A 19,515-nucleotide genomic window follows, 5' to 3' on the forward strand; every position below is an offset into this window, starting at 1 on the left:
CGTGACGTCACCATTACACGAGTTCGATGTCAACAGCAAAGTGATTGGTTTACAAAATTACCAAAAAATAAATAAAGTGAGTGAATATCGACTTAATTACCATGGAAAAGCACAAAAAACCATATTATAAATATTGTGTCGTTCCTATGTGTCCAAATAACATCAACACTGCACCTGACAAAGTGTATTTCCTTATGCCGAAAGGTGAAAATCTAAGGAAAAAGTGGTGCAAGGCGATGAGAAGAGACAATGTATCGTGTTTGAGCTGTTTATACTGTTGTGAAGATCATTTCAATGTAAGTAAGGATATCAAAAAAGTAAAATACATATACAAATCATTCTTACTTTTACCTACCTACTTGTTTTGTTTACAAACCTCTACAAAACATAACCTAGTTTACAAAAAGTTGTAAAGATATTATTAAAAATTCTTATTCGATATTCTAAATTTATCTTTATGTATGTATAAGTATTATTCATGAATAAAAAAATCTGGATTTGAAGCGAAATACGTGGCCATCATAAACACGTCGATTTTCGGAAGATTATCCGACTGCGCTTTTACGAAACCGGTTTCAGTCATTCTCTAAGTCCTTCTTCACAATTAATTAATATTTTGAACACATAAAACTATTAACTTAAGGTAAAAAAACAGCGACACAATACAATAACAATTATTCCTCCAAAAAGAAACCATACAAATAGCTTGTTGACAGCAGACGTCTCGTGTAAAACTGACGTCACGTTTTGTTCCACCAATAGTGTTGCGTTTCGAAAATTTGCGCGGTAATTTCAAAACAGCCACTTTTTGATGATTAAATTTCATTATTAAATTAAAATAAATTCTAAAAATAATTGTATAGTGTGTTTTCAGTAGCAATAAATATTACAAAAAAAAATATTTTGTCCATATTTAAGTCACGTGCATATTCCCCATTGTAGAGTCATTTGTTTTTACTCAGCTGATAGATTACGCCGGGTATAAACCTATTTACTGATCCCTGCTGATAATGCAGTTTTCATGTCAGGTTTCCGAGCCAATAAAATTCCCAATTTCACGATACGCAGAACGTGAAAGGATATATCAGTATCGTATTCCGAATTACATAAAACAATTTTGTATCTCTACATTAACGTGAGCAGGAAACACAATAACCGTGATGTATGGAAGTCGCTTGCCGTGTAAACAGAACGCGCCAGATTAGTACAAACACATTGAAAAATTCACTCGCAAGCAGCCACAGCGCAGGAAATTGCGAAAAATGTGCACAACCCGCAACTAATGGACATGTTTGTGCTCCTTCTAAAACTTACCTTTACGCCCCTGAATTATTTGCCTGAGCTGAGGTACAAGTCAGAACTATTTACAGAATACTCCGCAAATAACAGTGAAAGTTTGAAAATTTTCGGCAGTAAAAATAAAAGTGTTTTTTTCATCAAGGCAATCGAATGTCATGTAAAAATTAAAGATGTTTCAATAATACTATCGCAACTAAAAGCTTAGTAAATATTTATCACATATTTATTAATAATATTAAATATCATCTTGAGCTATTATTAATGTTAAAGCGAGCGCAGGACGGGCTAAAATTTCTGATTTTGCCTACTCTATATTCCATAATCTATCTATCCATTTGAGATTTGTGCAATCGTTGGCGTTAACAGAAAATGACAAGAATTATCAGCCTATACGCATCCCACTGCTAGGCTTTACGCTTATACCTTCCTAATACACGAAGAGGAATGATCGGATTTTCAATTTTCAATTTTTATGTTTGGAAGCCAGATTTCTTCACGATATGTTCCTTCACCTTTTGGTAAGGATCTCGAAATAATGACATAATTAAGAAAATACATAAACACAGAAACGTTACATTGGTAATTTAACGTGCAGGATTGAACATCCACGTCATGCATACAAATTCATGCATAACATTTCGATTGATCACGTCACTTGTAACTGTCAGTTGCTGTCAACGCTAACGATTTTCAAAATGTAACTTGGCTAAAGAGTCTAAAACAGTTATTTAAAACATCATTCTGTTTCAAATCAAGGCCTCTTAAGGAATAGAGTTGGCAACATTCACCAAGTGCGAGGTTCCGTAGCAAATTGGTCGTGTTGCAGCAAGTTCGCACGTTGCCTTCTGTTTCGCATCCAACTTGGTTTATATCGGCTAATGCCGGCACTAATTCGATTAAATTTTGATTGCCCGGATTGAAAGTAAGTTTGCTAGTTTGTGCTTTGGTTAGGTGACGTTTGTTTTGTGGGTTCTGCTGTTTTTGTAGAAAGCTTTTCTTTTAGTTTATTTGTATGTTTTTAGATGATCTCAAGGTGGTCTTTCAGTTAGTAAAAGTAAGTATAATGGTAGATGAAGGTAGAAGAGATGTTTTCAATAGATACATAAACTATTCTGTTTTGTCTTATGTAAGTTTTTCGGAAGTCATATTTCCTCCTAGGTTTTCTGACGGGACTTAACTTGAATTCCTCAAAACGGTCAAGTATCCTTAATTTCTTAAATACGTACATAAGTATAACGCTCCAAACAATGTAATCCAACCCTTTAAAACAAAATCATTTCGGGCGATCAAGCAGAAATTAAAATGTAGAGATTAATTAAGATAGCGATTATCGAATCGTTTTCATTCCAACGTTTTTGTTGAAAATTTAATTTTCCTATAATTTTCCGCGTCGTTTCGTTTGGATTATTCACTTCATTACTGTTTAATCCCAACCCTTTTAAGGTCGGACGTCATATATCTATGTGAACAGGTACGGGGACACTAATTTTGCTTTTAATTACGTTCACAAGGGTAGCTGTCGGCGGGCCTGTGTCGCCAGTATAGGCGAAGCGATCAATATTGTGCGATTAACTCACATCTGTGTTGTAAAATTGCTTTTTGTTTAATAAGGGTATCTAACAAGGCAAATTATAGCTTTGTTTAAAAAAAGTATAATGTATAAATTTTGGACCTGCGTAAGCATTAAACAAATAGGAATTGGTATCCTATCAAATTTATTACCATGCCAACCGTTGCTTTATCTCGATTTTCAGTTTCGTTATTTGTGATCTTTTTAGCTGCCTAGCTATCAGGGCAAACGACATACAGCCTAGTGATACACGGACAGTCAGCATTGCATACATAATTCTTCTGTTATCTTTTGTTAATTAAAATAAATAACAAAAGATTCACTTTCAATAAAACAAATGCTGCTTTAACCCAGATTTCATCATATTATGAAGAAACCGATTCCAAACACTCACAACTCGGAAAATAAATTCCATTTCTACCGCTGACTCATTTATCAAGGATACAACATAAATAATAAATAAAATAAATGTTCTACTTCCACATCTTAAAGAAGATTGGTGCAGTTTGGAGGAGCGAGACGGTGCTCTATGACGTATATCGCGCTCTCTTTCACAACTGCAATGTTTTTGGTAGGTAGTGGTAGGACCTTTGTGCTGTAATAAGAGAAAAATAACGTTCATCGGTTTGTACGATTCAATCGAGAAGAAACAAGATGTCCGAAGCATTTTGAGCAATGAGCGAACTGTCACTACTCGAGTTCCTCCTATCTTTCAATCTAAGACCGATGTAAGACCGCGTGTGTGTACTTACTTCGCTAATTAAAATGGTGGTTAGGTGTCAAAATTATATTCCTGTTTAATTAGTTAATGTGGGTAGGTAGGTTTAATTAGGTGTTTATTTTGTTTCGTTTACTTGCATTGAGATGGTTCTGAAATTTAATGATTATACACAGTCACATACAATATCTTACTTGTAATAAATAACAAGCAACAAAAAACATTAAAAACGCTCTGTTGCGCCGAATTTAATTTGATTGCCCGATTTTTATAATTGAAAATCAGTTTCCGCATTAAGGATCATAATCCAAGTGTTGCGAGGAGTTTCACAAACATTTACATGCTTATGAAAGTTACATACACAAAGATACTCAGATTAAGGACAAGCATTCGTGGATCACACAAACACTTGACTTACGCTGAGATCAAACCTGCGACACATCGAGCTCAACGCTCTTCGAACTGGGCTTCTCGTACGTCTCTTATCAGTACGAAACGCAACAAACTGAATTTAGCTCAGTTATTATAGCCGTACTATTTAGAATAATATAATATAGATTGTCTTTTGTACTCTGATAGATTCTGTGGATAACGGTGTGAGTTTCACATTTATATTATAATATTTTTAGTTATATTAATTACGCAAATACAATGTGTAACTGTTTGTTTGTCCCAAATAAATAAAACAAAGTTCGAACACGACTAATTCACCTGTCTTCCTACATGCGTCTCCACTTCCAAGATACGTGGTACAATTCTCACGTCGAATCTTCCTTCAGGGTCATAAACCCAGGCTACTTTCACCGGTTTTTATAGCCGTGATAAAGTTTCACCCGGCTTGTTTGTTGAACTAATAAATATCCACCACAGAACCGCACGGGACGAACTAAATCTTATTTTATTTCCATTCTAACGAACATATGAAAATTTGTGATAAGCTACTTTACTTAATGAAGGTTTTATAGCGTAATAGGTAACGATAATATTTACGAGGCGCCTTTAATTAAGTCAGCCATACATTTTGCTGTACGAGTTTATTATTATCTATCTAGTACTTGGTGAACACTTTGTATTTTATATTTTGGACTATTTTGTTAATTAATGATTGGCTTTTATTTTTCACTGTTTTGTAATGGATAGGAAAAAAGTGTTTTTAAAAAGTCACTGTAGGTATCTGTTAGGTGATGAAGCAGTCTCAATTATTCAAACATTAGATCTATTTATAAAGATGGAATCTTCGCCAACACCTAAGAAGAAGAACCCTAAACCCACCCACCTAAGAACTATCCTTAAAGAAGTAACGATTGAAACTTCAAAGAAATAAACAACCCAATAATATAGAACCTACCTCTCATTAATAAAAGCGGTCTTACTCATTCAGGTCTGAAAATATCATTACAGGAGGACGGACATCTTCCGAGGGATTTTATTCGGGAGCACTTTAGGTCGAATTGAAACCATTAGAGAAAAACGTGTTAGGAAAGGATAGAGTAAGTCTGATTGACTGATGGACTCATGGGTTGGTGGCCTGCGCTTAATTTATATTTGATCAAACCTTATTTACGATCTACTTTAATGGTTTTTACCATTATGGGTTGGAAATACGTAGGTTTGTAAGAAGTGTAGAGCATTATGTGTCTCAGTATATTGATTATGCAGAAAATGTTATTTGTAAAAGACTTATTTTTTTCGGGATAGTACTTTTTATTTGGTTGAAGTAGGTCCGCATAGATATGCCACGTTTGTAGTGAAAACATTATTATGATTATTATTATATTAGAAATATTTTGCCGATAAAGTAAAAATGAGTAATAGTAAATAAATGTAATCCAAGCAGCTTTCAGAAATAAATATAAAGGAAAACCAAACCAGTTTGTACAAAATAAATACAAAAATATCCTTGCTAGGATTAATTAAAATCAGTTGCTAGCTTAATTTAATTTGTGCCAACTGAGAAAAAAGTTAGTTTCATTTGAATGCGGTAACATTCACCTGGTGAAAGGAGAAATTTCTGAAACTCGGTTCTTCCGAAAGCAGGTAAATATGGGTGCATTTACATGGTCGCGTTTGTTTTTTCTCCTCTTTGTGGAAAACTAACTTTACTCTTCAAACTTTGTATCTTAAGCGCTCCGAGTTAGGTTGTTATAAAGAGGGGTGGGGGGAGGTTCAGGTCATAATGTTGTCACAAAAATGGAAAGAGTTTCTTAAAATTATTTCGTTTTGTTTGGTAAACTATTAAGCTTATTATGGCTTAGAACAACTGCCGAGTAATTAGTAAATCAATAAATAAGACATAATATTCTATACGTAAATAAATATAGTAACCATTCGTAAGTGTAAACAAACCATAAGACTATTTTGTATCCGTAGACAAGTGCATGAGGCGTAGAACAGTTTCGAGTTCAGTCAGGCGTAGCTGGTTGTAGCTCCGTAGCCATTGTAGAACCGTAGCACCGTAGAACCGTAGCACTCGAAAGGAAGCAATACTCGCTTCAAAAAATACAGTACATCATTGGAAATACAAATAAAAATATTTATTTAAGTGTGAGAATAAAAATATTTTTACTTTTTCGCGAAAAACACTTAGTTTGCGAGGGGAGAAACACTTGTTTGCACGTAACAAAAGTACGTACAAGTTAAAGAAATTTACATAATAAAATCGAGGGAAATAAGATTTTGTGCTGTCTACATCCACGGTAGGAACTTCCACGGTGTTTGAACTTTTGGATAGGAAATCAGCCGAAAGTTGTATCTTTATCATATTTTTACCATTTCGACATTTACAATAAACTTTTCGTCATTATCACGTTTGTTTCCGCACGTGTAAGGAGTTTGTATGTTTGGAGTTTAATACGCACGAATCATGGTAAAGATGTTTTCTAATGTTGCAGGTATTTTATTTCCTCGTCACGGGAAGAAATAGGATGTCGCGATTAACATATTGTATTGATGATGTGTTGTACTTATCAGGCGCTTAGGTTTTGTTTCATTTGTGTTGATATTTTACTAAAATCATCGTTACTCATGCAAATGTTATTAATAAGTAATATGTAATAAGTATTGAACGATATAAAGAGATACATCGGCCATCGGCCATCTCAAATACTATAACGGAAAGGAGTTATACATATTTGGTTTATTAACTGAAAATCGTTCTTAATCACTGTAATATCATGTATGTTTTTCAAGTTAAAAGAGGTCTGACGTAAAATATTAGTATTAACATTTAACTAGCTGTTAAACTTTACTGCTAAAATAAAAATAGAATAAACCACTCCACAGAACAAAAAAGTACAAATTAAAAGTTGTGGCATAAAACAAAATTCTTGACAGCTCTTTTATTTTTTTCCATTTTGTTTTGCACATTAAGGCGCGAATGGCTCTTTTCAGAACCGCAAAGGCTGTCTTACAAATCAAAAATTACCTATACAACATAAACAACACTTAAAATAAATAGCAATTGGAATCGGAATCAACATTAAAACACTACTTAAACAATAGTGCCTCGGGCCGAACTCACAGTGCAGCTATTTATAACACTAAACTTCCGAGCAACACATATTTCTAAGTGTGGCTCGTAATAAATAACAAACGATACGACTAAAGCCGTAAGAGAAGGAAGTAAGTAGGTTTTCTTGCGTGCAACTAAGGACTCTACCACATGATTGAAAACTAAACGCTATGACGCGTAAAGAGTTCTTGAGAAAATTTATATATTTACAAACCCACGTTTTGAAATGTCCTAAAAAAGAGGAAAGCCTGATAACTTATCGGAAAATACTTTAAAAATCACTCCATTGAAACATACAGACAAACAAAGAAACAACAAGAAATGTGTGTAAACCTATAAAAACGTGGAAAAACGCTACTCCTGCCTTAAAGAATTTCATCCTTGTGTCATTCAACGTTTCTCAAACATATCTCAAGTCCAAAGAACCAGACTCAGGACAAGCATTAGTGGATCACATAAACGACTGTCCTATGCGGGTATTAAACCCGTGACTCGTCGCTTATCGGCTATCTGAAACAAAACTGGCTAGATAAAAAAATAGACAAAGGCCTTAGTAATTATACAGACTTTCTCGAACCTTTGTGTCAAATAAAAAGACTTAATTGTACTAAATTATTTTGTCGCATTCAATAAAATTTAGTTTTGTCTGGTAATACCATTAGAAAGAGGCAAAGAGAGGCAGTTGCCAAAACCGCGACACTGCCGCTGCGTGTCCGGGGCTTAAACATTTTGGACAGCCTCTTGTATTGTAAGTACAGACTTTGTGTGTCGGCAAACTTCTGCTTTGTTTATTTCTTTATATAAAATAAAATCACACAGTGTAACGTATTTAGCGTGACTGTGCAACTACATTTTTGTGTTTCAATATATCGTTATTTGAACCCCAAGTACTAGACTTCAGTAAATTTCCCGAATGGTGTCAAATCTTTACATAACTTCCCAGTCAAAAAGGTTTATCAAAACTACTTAATTCTAAAACACGATTGAAAACCCCATTTTCCAGCTTAAAACCTCCCTCTACGAAGAGACTGAAAGGTTTCGACTAAAAAGTAGTAAAAAACGCGACGGAATAATCCTCTCACGATCTATCTCCCTTAAACGATGTGCCAATTACAGCAGTTCACAGGAATATGTGATGCTGGTAAACGTATTAAAAATGCATTCTATAAAATGTGCGCACCACGAAACAGATCACCGGACGGCAGAACAAACAAAATAAAGTCCGAAGCAATAAATGGGAAATGTAAAATTAATAAAAAAAGACCGACATGCAATCGATTACCGGCAGTATGGAGAGCGACGGTGGATCGTAATAAAGAGTGATCGATGCGTCGCCCTGCAACGTGCACTGGCTCTATACTCACTCTATGCTCACGCCGTACTCACTCACTACTCGAATTTCAAGCCGATATCGCTGCGCTTGCAACCACCACACCACAACTGTCGTAAATTTGAAATGACGTCGACGCCGACAGAATAGGCTGCTGAGCGCGGACGCTGGACATATCGGTCCGGTAGGTACGTATCGTTATCAAATGATCTATATAAACCTAATAATATATTGGCTACATTTCACACAAAAATTTTCTTCAGACCCTTGTTTTCTTTGTTGTATCTTGAAAGGAAAAGGAAAAGTTTCATGTTCGGTCATAAGCTAAACGAAATCGCAGATAGAAATTGGCGAAACATTTCAACCGAAAAAAAAGATAACTCACAAAAATGAAACTCATAAATCGAAGCGAAATATTTCGTGGGTCGGCATTCAGAGCATTGCGCTCAACTACAGAGCGAAATAGTAGAAAGGAAAGGTATAAAAGCTTTACCCTTTCTAAAAACACGTAAATAGAAGCGCGTTCGTTTGGTTCGGCTTCGGCGGCGCACACACGCGCAGCACCTACGCTGGCCGCGAGCCTTACATACGGGAATAAACGACGTGAAATGGGAAAAAAGTTAAATATGTATGAGTGCGGGTAAATATATAAATCGGTATATAAAGCCGTTTATATAAAATAGATGTGAGCGCGCGACGGCGCTGCGCTCGCCTCAGTCGCGCGCGAGCCTCGGACCGGTGGCGGCGTGCTCTCTCGCTGAGCTCGCCAGACTCGCGACTTCGCGCCAGTTTCTCCCGGAACGATGGCAAATGAACATCTCATCTTTTAAAAAGTACTTCTATGAGTAAATTTCTTTAAATACAGTGTTTTTGTGTTACGACTCAAGTTTTTCCGTCACGCGGTTGTTCGACGGAACTTTTCTCAACTTGGTAAGTGTTTACAAAAGTTTATAGAAGTTCCCTTGCTTATTATGAATAATAAGGGAGGCTGTATACTACGTTTTACAACCTTTTTTAATTTACTGGAAGTGTTTGGCAGGCACTTGAACTTGTTTCTAACATTTGAACATTCCCATTACTTAGTTTTTCAAGTTATAAGAAAGTATAAAAGTTTTGTTTATCAGTAACTTACAAAGTTATGAGCTTGTTGACGTAGAAATATACAAATATCGTTTATTTGGTATATATTTATTATAAGTGATAAAAAGAAAGATATTGGTCGAAACTTTGTTATCAACCTTTTTACAAAATTAAATACTTGTGCACTCAACCGGTTTAAAAAATATTAAAATAGAAAGCAATATAAATATCACTACTACGCTGCTACGTCTTTTCATGAAATCATCAATTTAACGGCAGATTATGACGAATTGTGAACTTTAGTCAAATTTAAAAATAAAACTTTTACAAAAGCCATGATACTGGACGATCTAATAGACAATCACGTCTAAATAGGTATTTAACCCATTTATTTTCAGTAAAACTCAAAGGGTTTAATTTAGATACAGATTTATGTTAATAACTCAACCGATAATGAAACTTATAATAATAACTTTTTAAACCGATAACAAGCACAATTAAAAATCTAGCGGTACAAAACTTTTCAAATCATACAAAAAAGGTCGAAAGCCATCCATCAATCGAATTCAATTTTGACCTCCTCCAGCCGCTGAATAATGAGAAGGAATATTAAGCCCAGCTATACCGATTTGTTTTGTTGGAGCACAAACAAGTGACAGTCAAATTAGTCCGCGCCCCGCAAATAAATGCCGCCGCTGTTAAAACGAGCTTATTAAACATAGTAAGCCCTTTAAAATTAACAATAATTACGCTTCCTTTTATGTCATTAAACTGAGATTAAATGAACAAAAGTAACGAAATTACCAAAACTTTTGGTATGCCGTTGGTATTTTTTTAATAATTCGTGTTGTTTTTAATAACACTGTTAAGGAAAGTTGGGGAATATTTGAATATTACCGAAATTTTTTAATTAAGCTCTGTGGTCTTGTGTATTTTTGCTTTGACTTGAATACCGTCGGGATTTGGTATGTTAGTATAAATATTTGACTTTAAGATTCAGTCTCCATGACGCGGATGGATCAAACTCGTCAATTTGGATAGGTTGAAGAACTACTACTCAATTATGGGTAGTAATTAGAACAATTACAACCCATAATAGTACAAATTAATGTTAAAGGAAGTAGTGGTTAAGATCAGGCTGAGTTTGATACGGTTTGTCCGTGAATAGCTCTATGACATAACGAGTTTCTCCATGTTTTGGAAGGCACTTTATACTGTGGGGTCCCGGTTGTTATTTATACAACTTTGACATTCGTTACGGGTAATCGGAAACTAGAAAATCTGGTAAACGGTCTTAAGGGGTAATCGTGTTGACCGTTGAGGAGGTCAGATATGCAGTTGCTCTTAGTAAAACACATATTTAGCAGCATCCGCTTAGACTAGAAGCCAACCTCAACGTAGTTGTGAAAGGCTAGGATGATGATTGCTCCTCCTAGGATTCCGCGCAAGCAGTTTAAGACAATGAGTAAACTAAGTTATAAGGAAAGTTTATTCAAAAGGAGGTTTCAGTATATTATTAACCGTCAAAGTTTAAGAATAAACACTTTTAAATGGCTGTTTATATTTATCATAAAGCGGTCTCATTACACAAAAACTTTTGTGAGATAATCTTTGATCCGTTTTTCTTTAAATAAGAGATTGAAATTCTTTAGCGCCGACGGTTTATTAATATTAAAAGATCTTCTAAAGAATGCAATTTAGCGAATATTATTTCAGAGTTTTTGAATAAGAGAGGTCGACTAAGCCGCCGAACAAATTAAAATTTTAGTAGGTTTCGTTATTTTTAGATGTGAAAAAACGTACTTGGATTGACCGACGTCCATTACAGACTCGACAGACACAGACTAAAGGACGAAAAAAATTTAAAATCGAATGTGTTTTATCCAGACTTTTTACCTTCTATCTATGAAAGATAAAAAGTATTACGCGTTAGGGTTTTGTAGAATTATTTCATTTTACCGTAGCGTCAAAAATACTTTTGTGCTAATTTATGTTTAAGGGAATGGTTAATAAAATATTACCTATATATTTGTTATAACGTTTATCTACATACCTTAAATGTTACATATTTTAAACAATTTTTTAAATTTCAAATATTACAATTCGTCCTACGCAGGGCGCGAACCAGCGACACGACGCCTCTTTCTCATGGTGACCCCTACCACTCGGCTATCCGCGCATTCAAAATTAGTTTTACTTAATGTCGATTATTTCTTCAAGAATATCGAGCCGGGTTTTATATTAAAACTAAAATATACTGTAGTTAACATGCGAGAATAGAACCTATCAACAAAGTGTTTATTTTTTAAGTTAGACATGTAGGTATGGATGCAAGACGTCCTCCACGATCAAAATGCGCCGTCTCCGTTCTTAAACTGCCATAATCATATTGTAAGATAGAGAGAGATAAAAATTAGGCCCTCGGTCAAGAAAACTCCAACACTGATGACGTATAACGGGAGATGTTATGATAAATATCCAATTTTATCTGAATAATGATCGAATATTCAGTATTCGAAATCACATTTTTGACAATGAATAATATTCATATTGTCGACTTCAATTTGTGTATAAGATTGATATAGAAATTATTATATATTCTGGTTATCTGAAACCGATAAAATCGATCTCGATTTCGGTAAAGGTCAATTGATTTCATAAATTTTCATCCCCAGTCACTTCATTAATTTCTAAAAATGTTACGTCATAAATAACCTTGCTGTTTCATCATAATTATCTTCGCTCTGTTTGTGGCCTACCTCAACGTTTTAAAGAAATGTAATGGTGTTTGTGGTAGCGTCCCAGCTTAGATAATATAGCTTTGAGACGTGGTGGTAAAACCACTTAAAACCTCCTTTCTTGACCCATAGTTTACCATTCTGGTAAATGCATACTGGCCAGTAAATGTCCTAAGCAAGATCTCGAATACAGAAAGACCGATCATTCATCTTGCTAGCACCCTTGCGGGTTAGCGATTTCAGATTGCATTTATTACTTACTAAACATATTTCCTCACTTTTCCACCATTCATTATTTGTCGGGAGATAGTATCTAAGAATGATAAAGATTATTTTTCGTACTGCCGTCGGCTTTTGTTGTCAAATAGAACCTGTTCCTCTCGTCCCGTGAGTGTTGTTGAGACTAAGGAAAGCAAAGATATAGAAGAAAGGGCAACTGTGTTTTGTTTAATAACTAAGTTATAACGGCAATTTATCCACTAGCCTGCATCATGGAGACTAGGCCAAACCCCACTCAGCTGAATCCTATGCCCAGCAGTGGACTTTAATAGGCTGTATTTATTGACTTATTAATATTCCATCCTGCCTACAAATATTAATCGATTTCATTTCCTTTGATGGTAAAAATATTTGACCGTAATATGAAGTTTAGTGATGTTTTTCGTAAGTTCGCTCTAATTATGATTGCTTCGGCCTACCGGGATTTGCGGCCGACCTATTTACGAATTCTTTCCTATCTCACTTAACTCGTTTTGATTTATTCGCAGATAAAGTTTCGGTAACTTTGATTTAGTAGATACTACAGCTATAATAATTTGTTCGGCTTTCTTTAATAACTTAAGTTAATGGGGTATTTAGACGCAACTTATAATAGTAATTTACAGAAAACTACTTTATCTCAAACTTTGAAAGATGTAAAGATAAAAGGGTCAAATTACTTAAAATGAGCAAAGGATTGACGAAGTTTTCTAATTTGTTTTGTCATGGTAGGATGTGCTAGTACAACAATTAAGTTATTTCCACTATATTTATTGGAAAACAAATGATTTGAATTTGAATAATATAGATACTACTTACTTATAAAAAAAATCCCAGCAAAAACAAAGCAACATTAATTCCATTTATTCTCTGCCTAATTTTAACGATTTCACATTCTTATTGCTTTCAGCGACGCCTCTGTAATTTAATCTTTTTGACAAGTATCGAATAAACAAAATCTAAATTAATTAAGATAGTAATCGAATAATAAATAACAAACAAATTGATCTGGAATATTCAAACATCTGAACATAGATATCGAATTTAATTCTGTTAAATGTAAAACGAATCTCCGCTAAATCTATTTTCAGTACTCGAAGCACGATTTATTTGATAAGCCAGAGGGCGTAACAATATCTCTGTTGCTGTTATAGGAAAGTGACAAAGTTATACCATTCATAGTGCTTTCTCTCTTCCACAGTTGCAACAGTCACGGAGGAAGTGGGAATAGTATTTCTAAAATATGAAGGGAAATTTCTTGAGTCGTTATTAAATGTCTTAATAATCTTATAGTTCAGTCACGGGAACATAAATTGGGAAAAACTATCCTATGTATTAATCCTGGTAATAAACTATCTGTGTACCAAGTTTCCTTTAAATGTGTTTAGTGGTTTTCGCGTGAAAGAGGAACAATCATCCATACATACAAACTTTCCAGTTTATAATATTTGTATTAAATAGGAAGAAGGGTAATACGTCGGTCGAATAGCTAATTTAGATCACATCAAAATCCCATTGACCACCTAAAGGCTAAATTAACTTGATCTTTACTGTAGTATTGTAAAGTTGTCTTGTTTTAATAAGGTCAAGTTTATGTCAAGATGATTTGAATAAGAGGTACTTTTTAACGAGGCTTGATTGACGTGAGGTCATCTTTTGATTATATTTAGTGTCTCGCTATTAATGTTTATTAATGAAAAAACAAAGTTGGTAGGTTTATATGTACTTTATAAACGAGCATAAATCAATTAATCAGATGATATTTTACCGGCGTCTTCTAAGATAATACGGCTTTTTTGATCAAGAAAACACACAATTTATAATTTGTCAATTATATACGTGACACTGCCACGTATGCTGGCGGCAGTTAACTTATTTTAATACTAGCTGTTGCGTGCAACTTTGTTCCAGTGGATATGAATATAATTATAATAAAAGATTTTTTAAGATTCTATTAATTGCTTTAGTGTGCTTAAATCTGTTCTCCGTTTTAGCCACATATGTATTTCAGTACTGCTCTACTACATATAATAATAGCGTGATAGTATACATATAGTCTTTCACAATATACGAGCTACTTAACATTGAATGTTTTTTTTTAAATTGGAAAGGTAGTTCATGGGTTTAACGCATTAAAAAAGGAACAGGTCAGTAAACAGGTCAACTCTATCTCTGTACCAAATTTCATTAAAATCAGTTCACTAGTTTAGACGTGAAAGCGTAACAGACAGACAGATAGACAGAGTTACTTTCGCATTTATAATATTAGTAGGGACCAGTCGATCGATCAAAAGTTAAGCTACATTTGATACGGTCGGTTTGTGGATGGATTAACATCTATGTCATAACGAGTTCCTTCGTGTTTCGTGTTACAAAAACTAAATAAAATAACAATATAATTTAACATTGAACTAATTTTAGTCGACATTTAGACGCAATTAGTTGTATTTCCACGTTACAGAAACCGTGTGCGACGCTTTAACTGCACATATTTATCATTCTTACACGCGCACTTGTGCAGGTAAACGCGTTTTACTGCCGTTAGTGACTATATCCATTTAGTTTATGCTTTTATGAAAATAAACTTTGTAACAGCACGGATAGCAAAGTGGTATAGGCCACCAAGACAAACCCAGTCAGTATAACGTGTCACGGGTTCTATACCCGCGAAGGAAAAGAATTTCGGTGATCCACGAATACTTTTTCTTAGTCTGGATGTCGTGTGCAAGTTAGTTCTCTGTGTAAAAGTGTGTTTTGCAAACATTTAAGACACAAGGATTAATTTCCTTCATTCGGAAGTAATTCTGTTTAAATAAATGCAATGTAGCATGATTTAAATGTTCAGTAACGGCATAGGACAGGCAATGTATTTAAAACTGAAACAACACAATGGCAAGATTTAAAACAGCCAGGACCCAAACCTGCAAGTCCAGGCTAAGCGCCCCAATCACTTTACCAACTAAGCTACCTAGCACTGACTAAGAGTTTAAATTTGTCCATTGTATCACGTAAACGTTATTCTTCTGTGTTAATGAGTAATTTGTAAGTATTCGATGATTATTTAAGTATTAAATAACTAATATTGTTTTCTGTTTTCAGATATACCAAGATGAAGCCGATACTGCTTATAGCTACCATACTGCTCGGTAAGCAACTGGACGGCGTCATATTTCTTTAACTTGTTACCGCAAAACATTTTAGTACAAATTGAATTCTTGCTGCAAAGTTCGCTATCCAATAATTGTACTTGTGAGATGATTTATTTTGCTAAATTGATACACTCGGTGTCACTATTTACTTTATGATAACAACTTTCTTGATGCGCATTCATAATTAGTTATTTAGTTACGGTTTACTCACGCGTATTTATCGGGATAGTCCTTAATCATGAGCCGATGCGGCGACAGTTCATTTAAAGACTTCGGTTCTGTACGAAACATCTCGTTATTAAATAAGTAATTAACACAATTCATTATTAGAAGTGCTAACACTGATCTCCAAAATAGATTAGTCTATTTGGTAATCTTGGGAAGCTAAGGTACCTATAGAGAAAATGTTATTATGAACAAACATTATAACTTAATTTCAGCAAAAAATAATGCTGAATTCTTCTCGTATGTTCAAAAACCTGTACGAAGACCACTTGTTTTGGGCTTTACCTCTATATTTCGCTGACCTAATATTTGAAATACGTGTATATTACAGTGTATGCCAGCTTACAAGTGGCTACAATGCACAGAGCCACATTTTCGTGCACCGATGCGAAGGCACGTTCGCGATTACCTCATGTTGCCTACATAATAATAAATAATGAGACGCGTGTCAATATTGAATAAAGTATGAAAAAATAGGTTGTATATGATTTTGTTGTTCTTTGTCTCGATAAAGGCAGAATGAGAAAAAAAAATATTGTTTTAACAATAAAAACATACAACCACTGAGAAAAACTTGATGACTTTTTTATGGAAACAAATTAAGACCAATTAAGAACTACTTCCTTTATGGCTTAGGTTGAAATTATTAATTCGTACTTTTTACTGGAACTTGATTCGTTTTTCTACAAAAATATAATTTGAATTTTTAAAGAGATGATATCATTGGTAATTACACAATAAATAGCATTTGCAACCAAATATAAATTTCAATTTCTGTTTTTACTTGAATTCCAATATTCGCAAGAAATTGGTGGCGATTGCAATTTGACTTAACGAGTATTATGATAAAGGTCAATGCCGCAAAGTATCAGAAACTTACGAGCAGCAAGCAACGACACTGTCGCCGCATCTGAAACTATATAGTCGAACCTCATAAAAATGCGTGACTATACCAATTTAAGTAATTTATTGCGTCACAAAAGTTCTTTAAAAAAAAAACACCTAAGGTACATGCCGTTACCTACCTTCACCCTCGCCTTCTTGACGAACAGAGGCGATAAAAAGTCCCGTCTCGTCGAGGTCCTAGTTAGTCTAACGATACTGAATAAACACCATGAGGGAAGCTTGAACGCTTTATACAATTCAATCAAAGCCTGGACCCAGACTAGCGTTTATTTTAAATCTAACCCCACTTGGTAATGGAATTAGTAAAAAACCGGGTTTTTCTCGCCAGGTGTAAATTGCGTTTGAATGACGAAATTTTAATTAGAAAACGTTCGTGTTACATTTAAAGTGGCCCAGAATTAATTTTCTGCTGTTTTAGTATAATTTCACATTTGTACCCCGAGATCCCGAGTTATGTTGTAGGCAAGTAAATGAGAACTCTGAAATTCATGATGAGTGTCTATTTACAAAGAGGATACGGGCTTGAGTTTTGAGTTCCATTCAGACCGTAGTGAAACATCACGTGTTGTCAAACTTTCTCGTTTTTCTTTTTTTAATTCGGGATTTTCGGCCACACATTTTTCTTTCGGATTTCTAATGTGGAATTACTTCATGTGTTTTATTTTTATTAATATATTGAGTATAATATATATTGTATCAGTTTGAAATAAAGAAATTACCTGAAATCAGTTTGCCAAACGTTACCAGTCTCAGACATCGACTCATAACAAGTTGTCCTCCGGGAATTCGCAATAAATATTGTGCTGGCAGACAGATTGCTTACTGTAGTGTTCTTATTACAGTACACAGAAGATATTGCTTCCCACCTTCCGAAACCCTTACTCACTTATACAGTGCCCTCGGGATACGATACATCCTTTTTCGGAGCTCAAAAACGATGAACCACTCAGGCAAAGTGCGTGGATCCAATACTAAGTAAATTGGCGTATCAGTTTAACAGGTAGTTTTGTCCTGTTACATTGCAATTAAACGATTAATTGGAACTGAGGGCTTTCCAGGCTTCGAAGTCGAGTAGGGTAAGCACGAGCGATCACTGCCGACAAATTGTCTCTCTACTGAACGCCGTTTCATATTTCTGAACAAGGGAACAATTTAGCTACGAGAACGTTTTCATGACGATTTTTTTTTATCCTGGATGTCGGATAAGCGAGATTTTAATGAAAATTGACGGGCACGAAAATAACGTGCTTTGACCTATTTTTTTTTGGGTAAACGCTTGTTACGGTAATGTGTAAATAGGAAATACTTTTGAAGTTTGCAGACAAAAAAAGAAGAAAAAATCGTTTAAAAAGATTGAGGTTATTTTATTATCAATTATTTTTATTATTGAGTTATCAGTTAAAAACCCAGGAAAGATTGTAACCACCAAGCTATTTGAAACTTTGTAAGTTCATGTCTATATGCACATCACACCTAAAAGAGTAAGATTTAATTTTAAAAACGAATTGAATTACATTTTACACAAAGAAAGTGATTATTTATTTCAATAACATCAAAAGACAAAAGTTAATGACAAAATAGATAATAAAGAATAAGTAATAAATGTAATGGGTGTTGTTTCTTCGGGCGACCCATTATTACCCTCTCGCCGAAGGGACTTCATTCTGTTTTACCCTTTTCATAACAAAGCTACATTCTTGTGATTGTTTAGACTGGGGAATTAAGTTATCTTAATTTTCATTAGATTAGTATTTTGGACAGTTTGTCGTTTTATTTTCTGATCGAATACTTTTGTTCTTCATTAATAAGAGTACGTTTTTAAAATATTAGATTATTTTTACCGTTGTTTTGACTTTACCTAATGATCAACTAATTTAATAATAAACAAAACACAATGCTGCCGAACTATTCCGTTAAATATATAAACATCATAAAGAATTCCGTTATTTTTTCATTAGTTTTAAGCGGACTAAGTTATCTCCCTTTGGACCCAAGCTTTGTTATAATTTGCCAGCGTCACTCTAGATTGCAACATCAAAAAGTTTCAACGGACACTACTAAAACTTCGTCTAAATCCCTCTTGGTTAAAATTATTAAGAAAACTTTGGGAAACATATCGAGAAAGTTTCTGAACAAAAAAACCCTTAAAAACACATTTACAATCCATCTATCTACATCAAAAGTTTTATAACGGAGCTTTGTTTTTACTGGAGGAGACATCTGAAAGTACTAGGGCGACATGAGTTAGAGGATGTTTCATTTGACAAACAACTAAAAGAGGTTTAACGTCCGCATTTATCATGTGCGAAATTCTGTCGTTCTCATCGCGGAAAGATTGTCTTTTTATTGGCTACGAGTTTTGTTGGATAAATACTTAAATTAATTGAAAGGTTATTGAGCTCTAGTCATTGCAATTGTCTTGATTAATTAATTCTTTTGATTTTTTACTGGTATTTCTCGATAATTCAATGTAAAATGGCTAACAGTTAGTCTCCAGGTTGTTCATCAACCATACGATATTCTGAAGATGACAGACGCGTGGTGCAAAGGAAACAGTACCTCAAATTTGAAACCTCTGTTTTGAAATGTCACTCTTAATTAATTCGATTTAACTATCTAACAATAATGTTCTTACGTGGTGGAACCCACAACACATCACGGACTACGCTTTAGGTACTACGCGGCTTTCTCAGTCTCTCTCTATCAGTCTTTTCTTGAAAAAACCAGTCGG

The 19,515-nt window shown here is 34.4% G+C and overlaps 1 protein-coding gene across 1 annotated transcript in view; it reads left to right on the top strand.

Annotated features, from left to right (window-relative positions):
* Positions 1-8,653: 8,653 nt before the first annotated feature.
* The window catches only part of LOC113498608 (Down syndrome cell adhesion molecule-like protein 1 homolog), an 89,318-nt gene continuing 78,456 nt past the window's right edge, over positions 8,654-19,515 (top strand). The window contains exons 1-2 of the mRNA XM_026878686.1: positions 8,654-9,358; positions 15,604-15,650. Coding sequence (XP_026734487.1) covers positions 15,614-15,650 — 37 coding nt within the window. The 5' untranslated portion in view covers positions 8,654-9,358; positions 15,604-15,613. The remainder of the gene's footprint in view (positions 9,359-15,603; positions 15,651-19,515) is intronic.

The sequence above is a fragment of the Trichoplusia ni genome, chromosome 11 (assembly GCF_003590095.1).
Source record: "Trichoplusia ni isolate ovarian cell line Hi5 chromosome 11, tn1, whole genome shotgun sequence".
Lineage (NCBI taxonomy): Eukaryota > Metazoa > Arthropoda > Insecta > Lepidoptera > Noctuidae > Trichoplusia > Trichoplusia ni.